General features: G+C 33.5%; 3 protein-coding genes across 3 annotated transcripts; 2 read left to right on the forward strand and 1 right to left on the reverse strand.

Moving 5' to 3' along the window:
- The first annotated feature begins 951 nt into the window (after positions 1 to 951).
- Positions 952 to 1,608, forward strand: LOC145610468 (uncharacterized). The gene has a single exon (XM_081665806.1). The coding sequence runs from the start codon at positions 952 to 954 to the stop codon at positions 1,606 to 1,608; it is 657 nt and encodes a 218-aa protein (XP_081521932.1).
- A 6,019-nt stretch (positions 1,609 to 7,627) lies between these two features.
- On the forward strand, positions 7,628 to 12,085 carry LOC145611176 (uncharacterized). The gene is made up of 6 exons (XM_081666461.1): positions 7,628 to 8,487; positions 9,164 to 9,261; positions 10,042 to 10,066; positions 11,104 to 11,224; positions 11,311 to 11,445; positions 11,661 to 12,085. The coding sequence occupies exons 1-6, from the start codon at positions 8,082 to 8,084 to the stop codon at positions 11,872 to 11,874; spliced, it is 999 nt and encodes a 332-aa protein (XP_081522587.1). The 5' UTR covers positions 7,628 to 8,081; the 3' UTR covers positions 11,875 to 12,085.
- Positions 12,086 to 13,231: 1,146 nt separating this feature from the next.
- On the reverse strand, positions 13,232 to 15,193 carry LOC145612009 (large ribosomal subunit protein eL37x). Its single transcript, XM_081667390.1, has 4 exons — positions 15,060 to 15,193; positions 14,783 to 14,918; positions 13,634 to 13,735; positions 13,232 to 13,549 (listed from the first exon to the last, which is right to left on the reverse strand). Exons 1-4 carry the CDS (start codon positions 15,060 to 15,062, stop codon positions 13,503 to 13,505), a joined length of 288 nt encoding a protein of 95 aa, XP_081523516.1. The 5' UTR covers positions 15,063 to 15,193; the 3' UTR covers positions 13,232 to 13,502.
- Between the last annotated feature and the right edge of the window lie 278 nt (positions 15,194 to 15,471).

A 15,471-nucleotide genomic window follows, 5' to 3' on the forward strand; every position in this document is an offset into this window, starting at 1 on the left:
GGGGCAAAATCAAGGGGAGCGCAAAATCCATTGGGTGGCTTGGAAGAAACTTTGCAATCCGAAAGCTCTTGGGGGTTTGGGGTTCCGTGACTTGAAGTATTTTAATTGGGCTCTTCTGGGTAAACAAGCGTGGAGGTTGGCTACTAATCCTAATTCTCTTTTGTTCCGGGTGCTTAAGGCTAGATACTTCCCAAACTCATCGTTCTTAGACTCGTCTTTGGGGTCTAATCCTAGCTATGCGTGGAAGGGAATTAATGAAGCTCGGTGGGTGGTGAGAAAGGGAATGAGATGGAGAATTGGGGATGAGCAGCAAGTTCGCGTATGGGGTGATTGTTGGCTTCCTGGTACTCAGTCCCGGATGGTGGTTTCTCCTTGTCCTTGTGGGTCCGAACATATGAAGGTGAGTGAGCTTATGCTTGCTGATGGGGGGGGGGGGGATGGGATGTTGACTTAATTACGACTCTCTTCTTGCCTTTTGAACAGGAGAGGATCCTATCTATCCCTTTGAGTGAGAGGTGCCATAATGATTATTTGTGTTGGGAGGGAGAGAAGGATGGCACATACTCAGTTAAATCTGCCTATAAGCTCATTTTTTATGGTGAGAATGAGGAAGCTAGCTGCTCAAATAATGCTGCCATTCGTAAGGCCTGGAATTTAGTTTGGAGTGAGCCGGTTCTGCCAAGAATTAAAGTATTTTTCTGGAGAGCATGCCACGAAGCCCTTCCTACCAAACTTGGGTTACATATTCGTGTTAAAGATATTGATGATGTGTGTGGTGTTTGTGGCGAGGTGAAGGATGATGTTGCTCATGCCCTCCTTTGCTGCCCGCGTGCTGTCAATATTTAGGAGGAGAGTGGTTTGGCGTGGATTGTGGAAGGTAGTTGGAGATCTTTTATGGATTGGGTCTTTGACATGTTTTGTAATTTGGATAGTGCGCTTCGAAGCGAAGTGATGACCCTTTGCTGGTCTATCTGGAATGCCTGCAACCATGGTTTGTTTCAGAATGAGTGGTGGGAAGCTAGGGGAGTGATTAAGCATGTGAAGCAACTTATGAAGGAGATGGGGAAAACTGAGAAGAAGCAGGTGGAGGGGTCTGTCACGAAGAGCCGTGGCTGTTGGAGCCCCCCTGCTGCAGGTCGCGTTAAAGTCAATATTGATGCGGGTCTGCTTGGTGAGCTTGGTATTGGTGTGGGTGTGGTTGCGCGCGATGCTGAGGGCAAGACCTTACGGTGTGCTTCTGTCAAGTTGGGGGAAAAACTGGAGCCTAAGCTGGCTGAAACGCGAGCTATTCTGGTGGGAATGAAGCTTGCTGCTGAAAGGGGGCACGACTTGGTTGAGTTTGAGAATGATTGTGAGGCTGTGGTGAATGCTATTAAGAAGAAGCCTACTGGCGTGAGTTCGTTTCATCTTCTCTTGGATGATATTCTGGATGCTGCAAACATGTTCTCTTCTTGCTCGTGGAGTTGGGTTCAAAGGAATGGAAACAAAGTGGCGCATGAATTAGCTCATGCTCCACTTTTTGTTATTGGTAGAAAGTGTTGGTCTGACAATTTTCCTGATTTCCTTTGTAACATGTTAAACTCTGATTTGCAGCTTAATACTAATTAATCCCTTGTGGGTTCTTTCAAAAAAGAAAAAGAGATTCAGTCACTGGTGCACACTGCTATGAAATATCCTGTACAAATTACCTGACATATATAATTGAAGAAACCATTGTAATAGCATAAAAATAATTTTTTTTTTATTTTTCGGTTTATATCTTATTGACTGACCTCAAGGCTCAAGCCAAACAGAAGTAGTCTCAGTTCCAGTGAATAGATACTGTCCTACAAAAATTGTATCACCAGACTTCACAACCTGCAAGATGTAGGTCGATATTTAGCACAGCAACATAGAAAGAGAATAAGATAATGCTTTTTTTGTTTTTTGAAAGAGAATAAGATAATTATTCAACTAATATTAAATATGCTAGAAAATTTGCAAAAACAAAGTAGACAGTTTGGTCATTAAAATAGGTCTGTACAAAAACTTCTTATGCCTGTTACACCCCCTCCCTCCTCAACACACACATACCCTCTACCAAAATGACGTGACTTGATAGCACAGCTAAGGTTCCTAAGTTACAAATTTATGTTTCTAGAAGGAATAAAAAAAAAAGAATAATTGCTAGAAGGACAAGATGTATATTTAAGAAGATATGAACTAAGGAAGAAAAGCTTGCAAACATCTTTGTACAAAAACCTTCCAACAGTTCAAAAATCGTAAAACTACTGGCAACAATATTGAAACATCTTTGTCATTCTCTTGTCGATGGGAAGAACTTGTCATCCACTGATTCGTTCCCAAAAGGAAAGGAAGGTGGGCAGTTGTTGCTGTGTGTTTCAAACAAACTACACATTATAGATTTTAAATAATACTTTTGAGAGCATCATTTAGATTGTAGACCATTAATGAGATAGTTAGGGGCTAGAAGACAAACTCTTGAAGACACGAGGTAAGACGAAAGAAAATTTTAGAGCAGGCTTGTTGAGCAGGTTAAAATGACGTGACTTGATAGCACAGCTAAAAAATAAATTTTAGACCGTTATAAATTTATGTTACAAGAATGTAACGTGTTAATGTGTAACACATAATCAAAGTATATTGGGGGGTCTTACTTTCAAACCACCAAGCTCCGTTCACTACACTTTATTTTAAATGGAATACTATACCAAATTTTAAAATATACTTTCGGGACAACATTTTAAATCTAAAGCATTAAGGTGCTCATGTCTAGAATGACACCATCACCTTACGAGAATGTAACGTGTTAATGTGTGACACATAATCAAAGTTTATTACGTCGATTTTAGAAGCTTTAAGTGAAAAATACTCAATGAAGAACTTATATATCGATATATGAGAGCTGAAAATGAGAGAAATAGCACCTCAATTGTGCTTTCCTTGAAAAAACAAATAAATAAATAATTTTAAAAAATTAAGACACACAGAATTGTATAATTAGGCATTGAATAAATTGATGTATAACTTAGAGCATTTTAATGAGCTGAAATCCCATTTACGTATAACACTATATTTCATACGAAGTGAAGCTTATCAACTCATAACAGGATAACTACATTAAAGCTCGAATGCATGCTAACAAGAAGAGAGCAATCAAGCATAAATTCAAGATAATTAGGAAAATCAAAAATTAATTCAATTTCAAGAACCCATTCAAAGAAACAAACCTCTTCAATAATAAGCATGAATTATCCAGTAAAGCAAGTAAAATTGAAACCCTAAATCGAAAAAACAGAAGCTTGAATTAAGCAAAACCGAGAAATTTGTCGAACCCATCAACAGAAACATGTAAATAATAGCAAAATTGGTAATTATAACACTTAATTCTCATGAGAAATAGATAAACCCAGATTAAATCACAAGAAATCAAAGAAACTGAACAACAAATTCACAATTAAGTAACAATATAACCCAAAATCCAAAAACAGAAACCTGAATTCAGCAAAATCAAGAAATTTCACGAACCCAGAAACATGTAATTAATAGCAAATGTTGGCAATTTGACAAAAAAAAATCGCAAGAAAAATGAATGAAACCAGAATTAATTACAAGAAATCGAAGTTAAGAGAATACCTAAGACCGGAGATCACCGGTGATGATCAGGAAGCAACACTGAGTAAAGAGTATGAAGAGTACAGAGTATGAAGAGTACAGAGTAGGAAGAGTACTATTCAATATGTTAGGCGCCAATATGTTGTACGAGTAATTGGGAGGGAAGTTTTGTAAAGGTGGCACTCGTAAACTCATCCGAACTTAGGCCTTATTTACTTCACCTTACAAATATAATACTCCATAGTTAGTAAAATTGAGTTTATTATAGTAAAATAATTTCAATTCGGTGAAAATTAGTTTATTAGTTCAATAAATATCAATAATTTCAATGAAAAAGACATATATTAGAGAATTAGAAGAAAAAAAAAATTTTAATTCAGTAAATTTGATTCCATTTTTGTTAGTATAATTTCAATTCAATAAAATTATTTCCAGCTCAATAAAAATAAGTTATGTTCAGTTTGGTAAATTAAATAAAGTTCTGTAAAATTCATTTTAGTTCAGTAAAAATCTGTAACCTTAATATAATTGTGAATCTTTATAAATAATTTCAATTTGGTAAAAATAATTTCAATTCGGCAAAATTTATTTCACGGTAAAAAGAAGGTGAAAGTCTTCCTTTACTTTCAATAATTTGTAGATGTGATCAATTATATCTCAAGTTCTAACCCAACTTGGCTCGGAAAAAGTGTGGCTGTGGGCAAGCATAAAAAAAATAAAATTGTTAAGGGACATTTTACCATATAACCTTGTGTGTTTATGTATGTTTTTCAATATGATCGTGACCTTTACAATACTACTAGAGGTGGGCCAGGTGGCCATGGGTTGGGAATCTCGGGATGGTCCGTGGGCATGTTGTCATGTTGTGAACAAAACAAAACGGCACGAACCCAGCCCGGGTACGCTGGTGGCCTGAAAAACAGCCCGCCAGCAAGGCCCAGCCCAAGCCGAATAACAGTAACTTTGCTAATTTGCTAAAAAATTTAAATATATATAATTAATACTTCGTATTTGCTAAATAATAATAAAGAAGTATAATAATAAAAACAACTACAATAATATTAGTTTAATTAAAAAGAGAACTATAATATATTAATAATATAAATAAAAATAACCATAAATCCATAATAAAAATTAATGATATAATACAAAGAAGTTAAAGAACTAATGATCGTTTTTATAACAAGGATTTTTTGTTCAAATTAATATATTTTTTAAATTTTTAAGAATTTTTTATAAATAAAAATAAAAGCAAATTTATTTATAAGGATTACTGCGTTCAAATCATTTTAATAATAAGAAGTATTGCACATCCAATATTTATTTTTGCTTATTCGTGCTTCAACACATGTTCATTTTTGTATCATAAAATGTTCATTTCAAGATATATGTGTAAGTTTCATAATGGTAATACATATGTCTTAGAATTGTAATTATATAAATAAAACGTTGTTAAAAAATAATTTCCAATATAAAATAAATTCAATTTAATTACAATAATAATGCATTTTCTTACTGCTATTCCATTACATGTAATTGTTTCATAGACATGAAAGTGAACTAAATGTACATATGTGTCTTGTTAAATGAACATTTTGTTACATTTGGTATAAGAAAGTGTGAGTTTTTATTTTATTTTATTTTACCCATTTCACCCTTTGGGCTAATCCGGATTCGGTATCAATTCTGGGTAGTTAGGTTCTAGTCCCCTCTCAATATTTGTTGCAAGGGATCGAACACAGGTTCTCCCTACCAAGTGTAATCCCAATCATCACTACACTAACATCCAATGGTAGTGTGTGTTTTATTATTGAAAACTACTAACACCATTCGTCCATTTGTTGTTTTGTGCCTCGATCCTCAAAAGTAAAAACAAAATGTTTTTTCCATATTTTTTTGAGAAACAACAAAATGTATTTCTATCCGATCTTATAAAATTACTAGATATAAGCCTGTGCGATGCACGGTTCTAGTAAATCTTTTTATTAATTTAATATTTTTTTATATGAAAATCATTCATTAGATATTTGGATAAAATTCCTAGTATCATAAGATAATTTTTTTTTTTAATTTTAACACTAAAGTTATCTTTCGTAGGTTTATTTATTTTAGGTGGTGCTTGAATTTAAAATCTCAAACCTTATTCTTTAATTTTGCTTAGGTGACAATTTGATTTTTTTAATAAAAAATAAATGATGATAGAGTATAAAACATATTTCTGGGCCTCAACCATCAACTTAAACTTTTGGTTGAGTTGGTCCTCTAACATGGTATCAGAGCCAGCGTGACACAAAGGTCACGGGTTTGAATCTCATCCGCCCCTCCTTCAAAGTGGAATTAATTTGAAATAAGTACTTTGCATATGCGTTTTTTTTATATACCTGTTCACTATTCGTTATTTTTACCTAGGTGGCAAACTTTTTAAATCTTATTCGTCACTTTTTCTTAGGTGGCGAGTAAATTTTTAAATCCTAAAATAAATTATTAATCTAAAATTTCATTACTTAAAATAATACCTTTTCTTATGTGGCTCGCCGAATGCTCCCGAAAAATGCCTACTTTATTTATATATATTAGATTTTCAAACCAACATAATTTTTTTTTTAAAAAAAAAGTTTAACCGATATTATAAATTTAATAAAAAATAAATCATATTGTATGGCATCTAAAAAGATTACCAAAATTGTCAACAAAGGGCTCGTTTGGCATTGCTGTGGTTTTCTGTTTTTTGGTTTTTTATTTTTCAAAATCATATGTTGTCAAGAAAAACTTGTTCTATAAAGGGCTCAATTTTAAAATGTCGCACAGGGTCATTGTTATTGTTCAAAATTTATGAAGTACTCCCTCCTTCTCTTTATTAATGTCCACTTTTTATCATTTATTACTCACATAATATAGAAAAAAGGGACTTTAATAAAGAGACGGAGGATGTACATTTTGAAAGGAAGAGTTTTATTTTTTTATTTTATTTATTCATTTATTTTTTTTCCGCGAACATTGAAAGAAAGAGTCATATGAGTAAAGTAAACGAATTAAGTAGTAAAAAATAAATAAAATGTGTAACAATCTTTGTTGAATTGTTTCAAAGTAATAAGTGTTTCGTATGGAGTCAAGTCATTAAGGCAATACAATTTGACAACAAGAGTGGTCAAGATTTACAAGATTCCAAACCTTTTTTTTTTTTTGAAGGCAAGATTCCAAACCTATTGAAAGTTTGAAACCCCATATAATATGGAATTCCGTCTTCAAAATAAAATTAACTTTGTTTAGATTCTTACTTACTATTATGTGACTTGTGTACTCAAATCACAAGGAATTCTATTCTTAGTCTTTTACCTGTGGTTGTTATTCAAATCATCCTCATAGTGGCTAGATTTCTTTTTGGAGGCATAAAAAGTATTCGAAAACTACAAATATTTTACAAAATAATTAATAAAGTCAATCATACCTCATTATCTAAACATTACAGTACTTTTTAAAAAAATTTGCTAATATTGATAGCATATAAATGTTGGGTTAACAAACAATTTATTTTTAATACTAAATTACTAATGGCATTACTGTGTTAGCAATTTTCATTAGTGAACAACTAACACCATTAGCGTTTTATCATTGAAAATTGAAAACTACTTTTTTTTTTGAAATTTGAAAACTACTAACATCATTTGTTGAATTGTGCCTCAATCCTCAAAAATGAAAAACAAATGTATTTCTATTCGATCATATGTGAAATTTATTTTAAATCAAAGTAATACACAAATGATATATGAGAAAATTATATATAAACCGACATAAATTAAAATAAAATTAGCTTATTCGATATTACTACTCCATAGTCCGTAATAATAAGTCATATCACGCAGCACCTACAAAGAATTGTTCATTACCAAAATTGCCAACTACTTTACTTAACTCTAAAAGTAATTTCATTGTAACACATTTTAATTTACAGCAAAAAGGGTTATGTTTTTTTGCTAATTTGCTACGAGAGAATAACAGAAGAAGAAAAAAAAAGATAGAAGAAAATAAAAGAAACGGAGCATGTTGATTGGTGGCTTGATTGATAATGGCCGGTGAATGCTTGTATTTAAAGTGATGAAGAAAATAAGGTTCTCATTTTTATATACTTTCCCTAGTTAGTGTTACCAATTTTCCCACTTTCTCCATTTTTTATACAATTTTTTTCCCTTTATTTTCATCTCTTAATTTTTAACCAATTTGTTATTTTCCTAAAAAAAAAAAAAACAAAATCTGGGTTTTTTTTTTTTAATTTAATTTTATAATTTACAAAACCCAAATCAAATTCTATCATAGATTGTAGCAATCTTTTTGAAAATTTATCATAGATTCTGCATTTAATCTTGAAATTAGCAGCTGGGTACAATTTTTTTGGGGGAAAAATCTTTAATTTTTTGTTATTGATTTAGGTTGGAGAGGTTGAGGGAAAATGATGTGATTGATTAGTAATGATAAAAAGGCAGAAATTGCAATCAATGGCTGCTTTAATAGGCAAAGGATTATCTGGGTTGATTAAAACTGACAGAAAAATCTCAACTTCAAACCATTCTCTAAACTCAAGAATCAATGTTGCCAACATTGGGTTTAATTTAAAGGGTTGTGCTGATTTTAGAGAAAAAGTTCCTAATTTGAAGAGTGAAGATGTTATTGGGTTATACAAAACTAGGGCTTTCACTCTTTCTCAGCAACCTTTTTCTGATATGGAGTTGCAGTTGCAAGATGAGAAAAGGGGTAGTGAGGTTTTAGATGTTAGTAATGGCGGTGGAGCTTGTCAAAGGGGCAGTTCTACTGTTTTCTCTGATGGTGGTGGTTCATTGCCTGAGAAGATTGTTGTAGCTGTTGATGTTGATGAGGGTAATTGCTAGTTCTTGGAACCCGAATTCGAATTCGTTGCATTTGTTGTTGTTAATTGTGATTATTGTTTAGTTGTGATTGATCTTTTGGTTTTCTGTATTATTCATATTTGAATGTGTTTTTTGTTTATCTCAGCACAAACATGTATTAGTGATATAATGGCTTGTTTGGTAGGTGGTAATAAGTTGCGGTAATGGGAATGAATTTATAGTGTATCATTCATATTTGAATGTGTTTTTGTTTATCTCATCACATATGTACTAGAGATAAATTGTTGGAATGGGAATGAATTTAAAGTGTTTTTCTTCGTAAATTTATATTGCTGTTCAATATTAGCCTTAGACTCTATAGAGTGAATCTGATTGAAAATAATGGGCTTTATGTTGCTGAGTAAGTTTATAGAGTTAATTTTGGTTGAGGGGTTGTTGCAAGCAAGGAAAGTGCCTTAATGCTTTGATTGGATTGTTAGTTTCATTTATATGGGGCTATTAAAATGCTTGGCTACTTTTTGTGTATACTTTGATCTAACTGGAATAATGTGATTTGTACCATATAGTGATTTGTGGTTGTTAGTTTTGTCTGATAATCAGTTTATGACTTCATGCTTTTGCATTTGTGGTGGAATCGTAAAATTGCTATTTCAGCTATTGACTATGCCTTCCTGTCTGAGGTGCAGTCCTTGGGAACTTTGTCTCGGCCCTAAACAAATTCATTGCTGACCGTTATTCTTCAGTTCATTCAGTATCTGAATATTACGTGTATGAGTTCTTTAAGGTACATTCTGAAGCCTTAAATATTTTTTAGTATAAGTTTATTCGGTTGTTTTATGTTTTGTAAAATGTTGCTTTCATGTTGACGTCCTGACTTTTTTAATCTTCTCACTGTTGCCATTCCTATTCATACTGATAATTAGGTATTAATTGCAATGATTTCTGTGTTTTTCAGTGGTCTTATTATAGTTTCTTCAGTTGAAATTTAAAGAGTCAAGTTGAAAGAAAAGCCTGAGTATGTTCAGTTTTTCCAATTATCTACTACAGAAATGCTGAATAGTAGTGGTTATTCTACCTTATCGTTGGTCGCGTGATTCCAAATATCGGTCCTTATAAATTCAGCAATCGCTTACTTGATCTTCATTATATTTGAAATGTTCGCCATTATAGCCGATTCCTGTCTATCCAAAATTCAAGTCATTCTATAATATCAATGCTGAATGCTATGTGTAATGATTGCTTAAATGACTTGTACTTTGGATCAAAATGAATATTGAAACTATTGTTGAAACTTGAAAGTCATGGCATTTTGTTTATTGAGACCACTTTTTTGTACATTAACGTGATATAATAAATCCAATACCTTTGCAACCTTGAGTTTGCTTTCAGGCATTTCAGCTATTTTTATTACTCATATGCCTTACCTACTTGGAAATTTAGCATGCATGTGAAAATGACTTTGGTTGCCCTCCTTTAATCATAATGTGTTGATGCATGTCTTTTATTTAAAAGTAGTGGATAGTTTTTCAAGGTCTGATATTTCCTTTATTTTATTTTTTTACAGATTTGGAATTGTTCCCGTGATGAAGGTACACTGAGTATAATATGACTTTTGTTACTTCATTTCGAATAAATCATTAATAAATGTTGTGTATTACGGAGTAGATGAATTCTTCCTTTTAAAGGCTGAAGCAGCTAACTACATCCGTTAGTGCGTCAGGGCTTTTGTTTGCTGTCATCAGCTTTTCTCTTGTGCTGAATCTTGTAGATTTCCTGTCCGTACCTTGGCATTGAGTGAAATGGGAGTTTGAGACTCGAGTGACATTTAAGACCCAGTTATAGAAAAAAGAAAGCAAATTGTTTAAAAATATAAATTTAGTGCTCAATTTAAAACAGGTCTTATATTGTGTCACATGGGAAAGAAGACAGATGTAGTGTCCTGAAGTTTCATGTAGACTGGTGAAGAAGTTGGATTGTAAGCTTCTATTTGATGCTTAAACATAGTTGCTTTGAGGATGGAATTAAAGAGGGTGGAGTAGGATTGTAGAATTTAGGAAGAGTCAAGAGGATAAGGAGCAGTTTGATTACTGGAAGAGAAATTAGGAAACATGTAGTTAGGAGCGCGCTGACTTAGAACTGTATCAGGATTCATCTCGGGACTGTCCACTTGTTGGAATTATTGCTTCTCATCTTACATTTGGTTTCCCAAACAAATTGCATTGATCTCTTAATGCTCTTTCTCCTTACATTCTGTTATTGGTTGCAGAACAAGCTTATCCTATTCGAATTTCTTTCAGTTTGTGCAGGAAATAAATATACTTGTGAATTCTGTACAGAATTTGAATATCATAGTGTAGAATACACATTCACTTTAAGTCTATATAGAAGCTGTTAGGTTATGTGAAATTTCTAGGGGACTTGTAAGTAGAGACTTCTCTCCCCTTTAGGTCCTACAATAAGATGCCAGCCAATAATTTCTTAATTCCCATGTTATGTTACAACACTCAGTAGGGCATCTCTGCTGCTCACATTGGAAGAATTTATATCCACACATGGCTATTATCTAAGTCCTTATTGGCTGTTAATAATATTGGGCTGATTTTTTTTCCCCTTGTTTTTTTGGCAGCTGATATCCGCGTTCACGAGTTTTTCAAGACACCTTATTTTAAGAATGGGATCTACCCTCTCCCAGGAGCTCAAAAAACCCTTAAAAAGCTATCAAGTTTTTGCACCTTGTCTGTTGTCACGTATGTATTTGCTATAACCTACTACTGATATAATATTCATTCATGATGTCATGCGGTGTTATTTGATAACTCTTCCTTGCTCTTAGGTCTCGTCAAAATGTCATCAAGGATCACACTATTGAGTGGCTTGAGAAGCACTATTCAGGACTCTTCAAGGAGATTCACTTTGGTAATCACTTTGCTCTAGATGGTGAATCAAAACCCAAGTCAGAGATCTGCAGGTGCGTTGTGCTTTTGCTTTGAAGCTATGTCTTAAGCATAGCTTTTAGCATCACTTTATAATAAATACAGCATTAAAATTTGATTTTATGTTTATGCATGTAACCATGAGCTTGTTAATATTTTTGTCGGTTCAATTACTCCTTGATTGGGAGACATCCGAAACTTAGGACATAGCAGTGATGGGATTGGCTTTTGTGATTTATGTTGTATTCAGGTCAATGGGAGCTAAGGTGTTGATTGATGACAATCCGAGATATGCTTTAGAGTGTGCTGAAGTTGGAATAAGAGTACTACTATTTGATTATCAGAACACTTATCCTTGGTGCAAGACTGGATCAAATAACCAACATCCCCTTGTGACCAAAGTTCATGACTGGGAAGAAGTGGAACAGCAGTTAGTATCTTGGGTCTATTCGTCGCATCTATAGCATAGCACTAGAGTATCAATGAGATGGTAGGTAGCAAAGAAACCAATTGTGGTAGCGATATTCTAAAGCACCCGATTGGAAATTTAGCAAACATTGTTATTTCCTTAGCTATTGTATGCCAAGAATATGGTAGCAGTATACTTATACAACCACATTTTGCATGCAAGAATCATGCAGTCATGATACGGATATGATAATTTCCTCTCATTTACTTTCCCTTGTCCATTTATATGCGGTTCTGGACTATATGAATATTACAGGTTATAAAGATGTTTGGGATTAATGTATATCGGATAATATGGACTGATAGATGTTCTGTTATCGTTATACATTCTTCAACAAGTTGATTCCGTAAGATTGCATTATGTCCATCACTTAAACTGCAAGCCTTGAAACATCGGTGCATCAGTTTCCAGATATGTATTGGATGGCTGAAGAGCATGAAAATGCATGTAAAACATGCCGCAGTTTTTAAACATTAAAACTAGTTTGTGATTGGTGTAAGGCCCGTATTATCAATACTATCTGTGGTAGATTGTTTCATGCATATTACGGAATGTAGAAAGAAACCATAAAAAGTTCTAAACCTTACTTGAGTAATGCAGCTAACACATTGGAATGGAAGTGACTAGTTGAATGAGTTGTATGACTAACAGAGGAAGTACTACAATCAGTCCTAAAGTAGAAAGAGAGATCTAACTATCTTCTCGCAAGTGTTAGGATTAGAGTGACAAATCCTGTGGTATCACGCTGCATCATAGGAATATAAGCAGGGAAATGCAATGATTGTTGATTAGGTATATTGTGATCCAGCCTAAATTGAAGGAAGACACGAAAGAATCAAGGACTCTTTGAAGTATAGCCGCGCACATGAGGTATATACTCGTATAAGGATGTAAGTGCTCCCCTGTGAACCATACAAGCAAAAAAGAGACCAATACGACATGACACTGCATTAGTTTACTGCGAAATAGATTTTTCTACAAATTGACTGTCACTTAACTTCTGTTGTATGCAAAAGCAGCTAGAATATTAGGGAATCGATCAATTACTGTGAAGTATGTGATTTTAGTGGGACTGGGGGGGCATTGTGTAGATATACATTCTTCTTGGGGGATCAGTAATCGATTTCAAAGCCTTACTCCCATAAGCATTTGGGATTGAGTTTGCCACATGATGTATGGTCTGAATTAGGCTAATGAAGGAATTGAGCAGTTATAAGACTATTTTGAGTTGTGTTCAAGTCGTGTGCATCACTCTCATACATCTCCTTTGCTGTGTATTGTTACTCAATGTTATACTTCATTTAGTTTTTTAAGCCGTTGTAGTTTCATTAATGAAAGAATTGAACAAGCAGTTGAATCAACTTTACCAATGACAACAATATGGAGTAATAGAATACAGTAAGTTTCGCCAAATATCAAAATCTGAAACTAATAATAATCTCATCATTTAAAGCTAACACATTGTAAAGATAAACAAAATCCAGTAGTATCATTCGATCACGATACAATGTCTCCAAATTCTTTAAAAAAAATAAATAAGGCTAGTCAAACACTTCAAAGATGCAAAAATGGAGTTAAATGCCTGAAGTACCCAAATTAACCCCTCTGAAACTTTCACTCTGTTTAAGCTGATGCAGCTGCGCCTAACTTCCTTGGTGCTGCTTGGGTACCTAACCAAAGCAAAAACAACCATTACACAAACACCCTAAAATGAAAACAAACAAGCTAATCGTTAAAAGTATTAAGCTTTATACCCTCTCTGAAGCCGGTCTTGAAACGGCGTGGTACATTGCGGAGGTACCTCATACGTCCAGTTCCGGTTGTCTTCCTCCTGATTGCCTTCTGACTCCAGTTATCTAAAATCCACAAACAAACAACCAACACCACAATCAATAAAAGCACAATCTGAAGTTATAGTATACAAAAACCCAGCAGCAAAGCAACTAATCAGAACAGCATAACCTACTCAATTAACACGACACACGTATATAAGCAGCTAGTACTCAACATATGAATAATCAAGAGGTCGAAGACTAAAGCACGCCAATTCCCAAAACAGTGAATGTCGATTCGATTGCAAGGTCAAGTCTGTCTAAATCAAGTCCAACAATACACAAAATCATTAAACACTAAACACGGTTAATGAGTGGGACGAGCCTTTATTGTTCGACAAGTCTAATCATATTTTACAGCTTGATATTGAGCATACTCGAACCTGAATTATGAGTACATTCACTAAATTCATATAATTATAATAACACTATAAAAAAAAGGGTAGGAATTGTTGGAAATCTTACTACATTTGAGGGTTCGTTGATGGCGGAACAGAGAGAAAGAGGTTACACCAAAATAAACAATGGTCAAAGGTTTACCAATTGAAAACAAAATTATATACTGTATAACCAAAATTAACAAATGACTGATAATCAATCAAAACAATGAAACAAAATTGGACAAATAATTCAAAAACATGAGCAGAACAAAAATAAATTCTTAAGCTCGAATATTTATTTAATCAATCAAATAATTTAGCTAATTCTTAAATCAAACCCTAAATTGAACAAAAAAAATGGCATTATTATACACAGAATTACACTTAATGAGATCGAAAACTATGCTCAAATCATGAAATTCAAACAAAACCCATTATCAATACAATGACCCCATATAAAAAAGGACAGTAAAAATAAAATTGATCTGAATGGTGTAAGAAAATCAACAATTAATCCAAATTAACGCCAACCCATCATCAAACGAGTAACACAAAGATCAAATAGCAACACAAAAACAATCATTAAACAAAAAATCAAAAACCCAGTTCAAATCATCATCCTTTTCCTTCAAAAAAACCCAGAAAATGAACAAATTTAAAATTTACAGAATCAAAATTAAGAAGAACATACATTTCCTGGTGCGAGCAGCGGGGTAAGCACAAGCAGAGCACCGACTCTTCTGAAGATGGAAACTGCGGCGACCACATCGCACACAAAGTGTGTGGGTCTTGTTCCTTCTCTTACCAAAACTCCCTGTTCCTTTACCCTGTTAAATTCATCACCAAAAACAAACCCATTAAGTTGTTGTAAAAAAATGAAAAATTAGGGGGGTATACAGTTGAAGATTCAGGAAGAGAGAGAGAGAGAGAGAGAGAGAGAGAGAGAGAAAGAGGAGAGAGAAAATCACCATTGTAGCAGACGATGAAGAATGCTAAGGTTTGGTTTGCGAGAAAGGAAATGAGGGGAAAGTAGCGGCGTTAGGTTATGAGTTATATTATGGTTTTTTAGGGTTTTATTGTTTTTGGGTTTTTTGTTGAGAAGTTAAGCCCAATAACTCAATGTTGAACGAACCTATTTTGTTACTTGTATTGTTGAGGTGTTCAACCCAATACATCGAATAGTGTTTTTTTTTTTTTTTTTTTTGACAAAGAATTAATTTGCATATATTAAAATAGTTTAATCACTAGATGAAGCCCGTGTGATGCACGGGTTGATCTATTTTTTTTTTTTAAAAATATTTTTCATATTTATGTGATTACATTTGTTTATTAGGTTTACGTAATATATCATTTCCTCCGTATTTGTTCTAAAATATTAGA

Source organism: Chenopodium album, chromosome 24 (assembly GCF_948465745.1).
Source record: "Chenopodium album chromosome 24, dcCheAlbu1.1, whole genome shotgun sequence".
NCBI classification, from domain to species: domain Eukaryota; kingdom Viridiplantae; phylum Streptophyta; class Magnoliopsida; order Caryophyllales; family Amaranthaceae; genus Chenopodium; species Chenopodium album.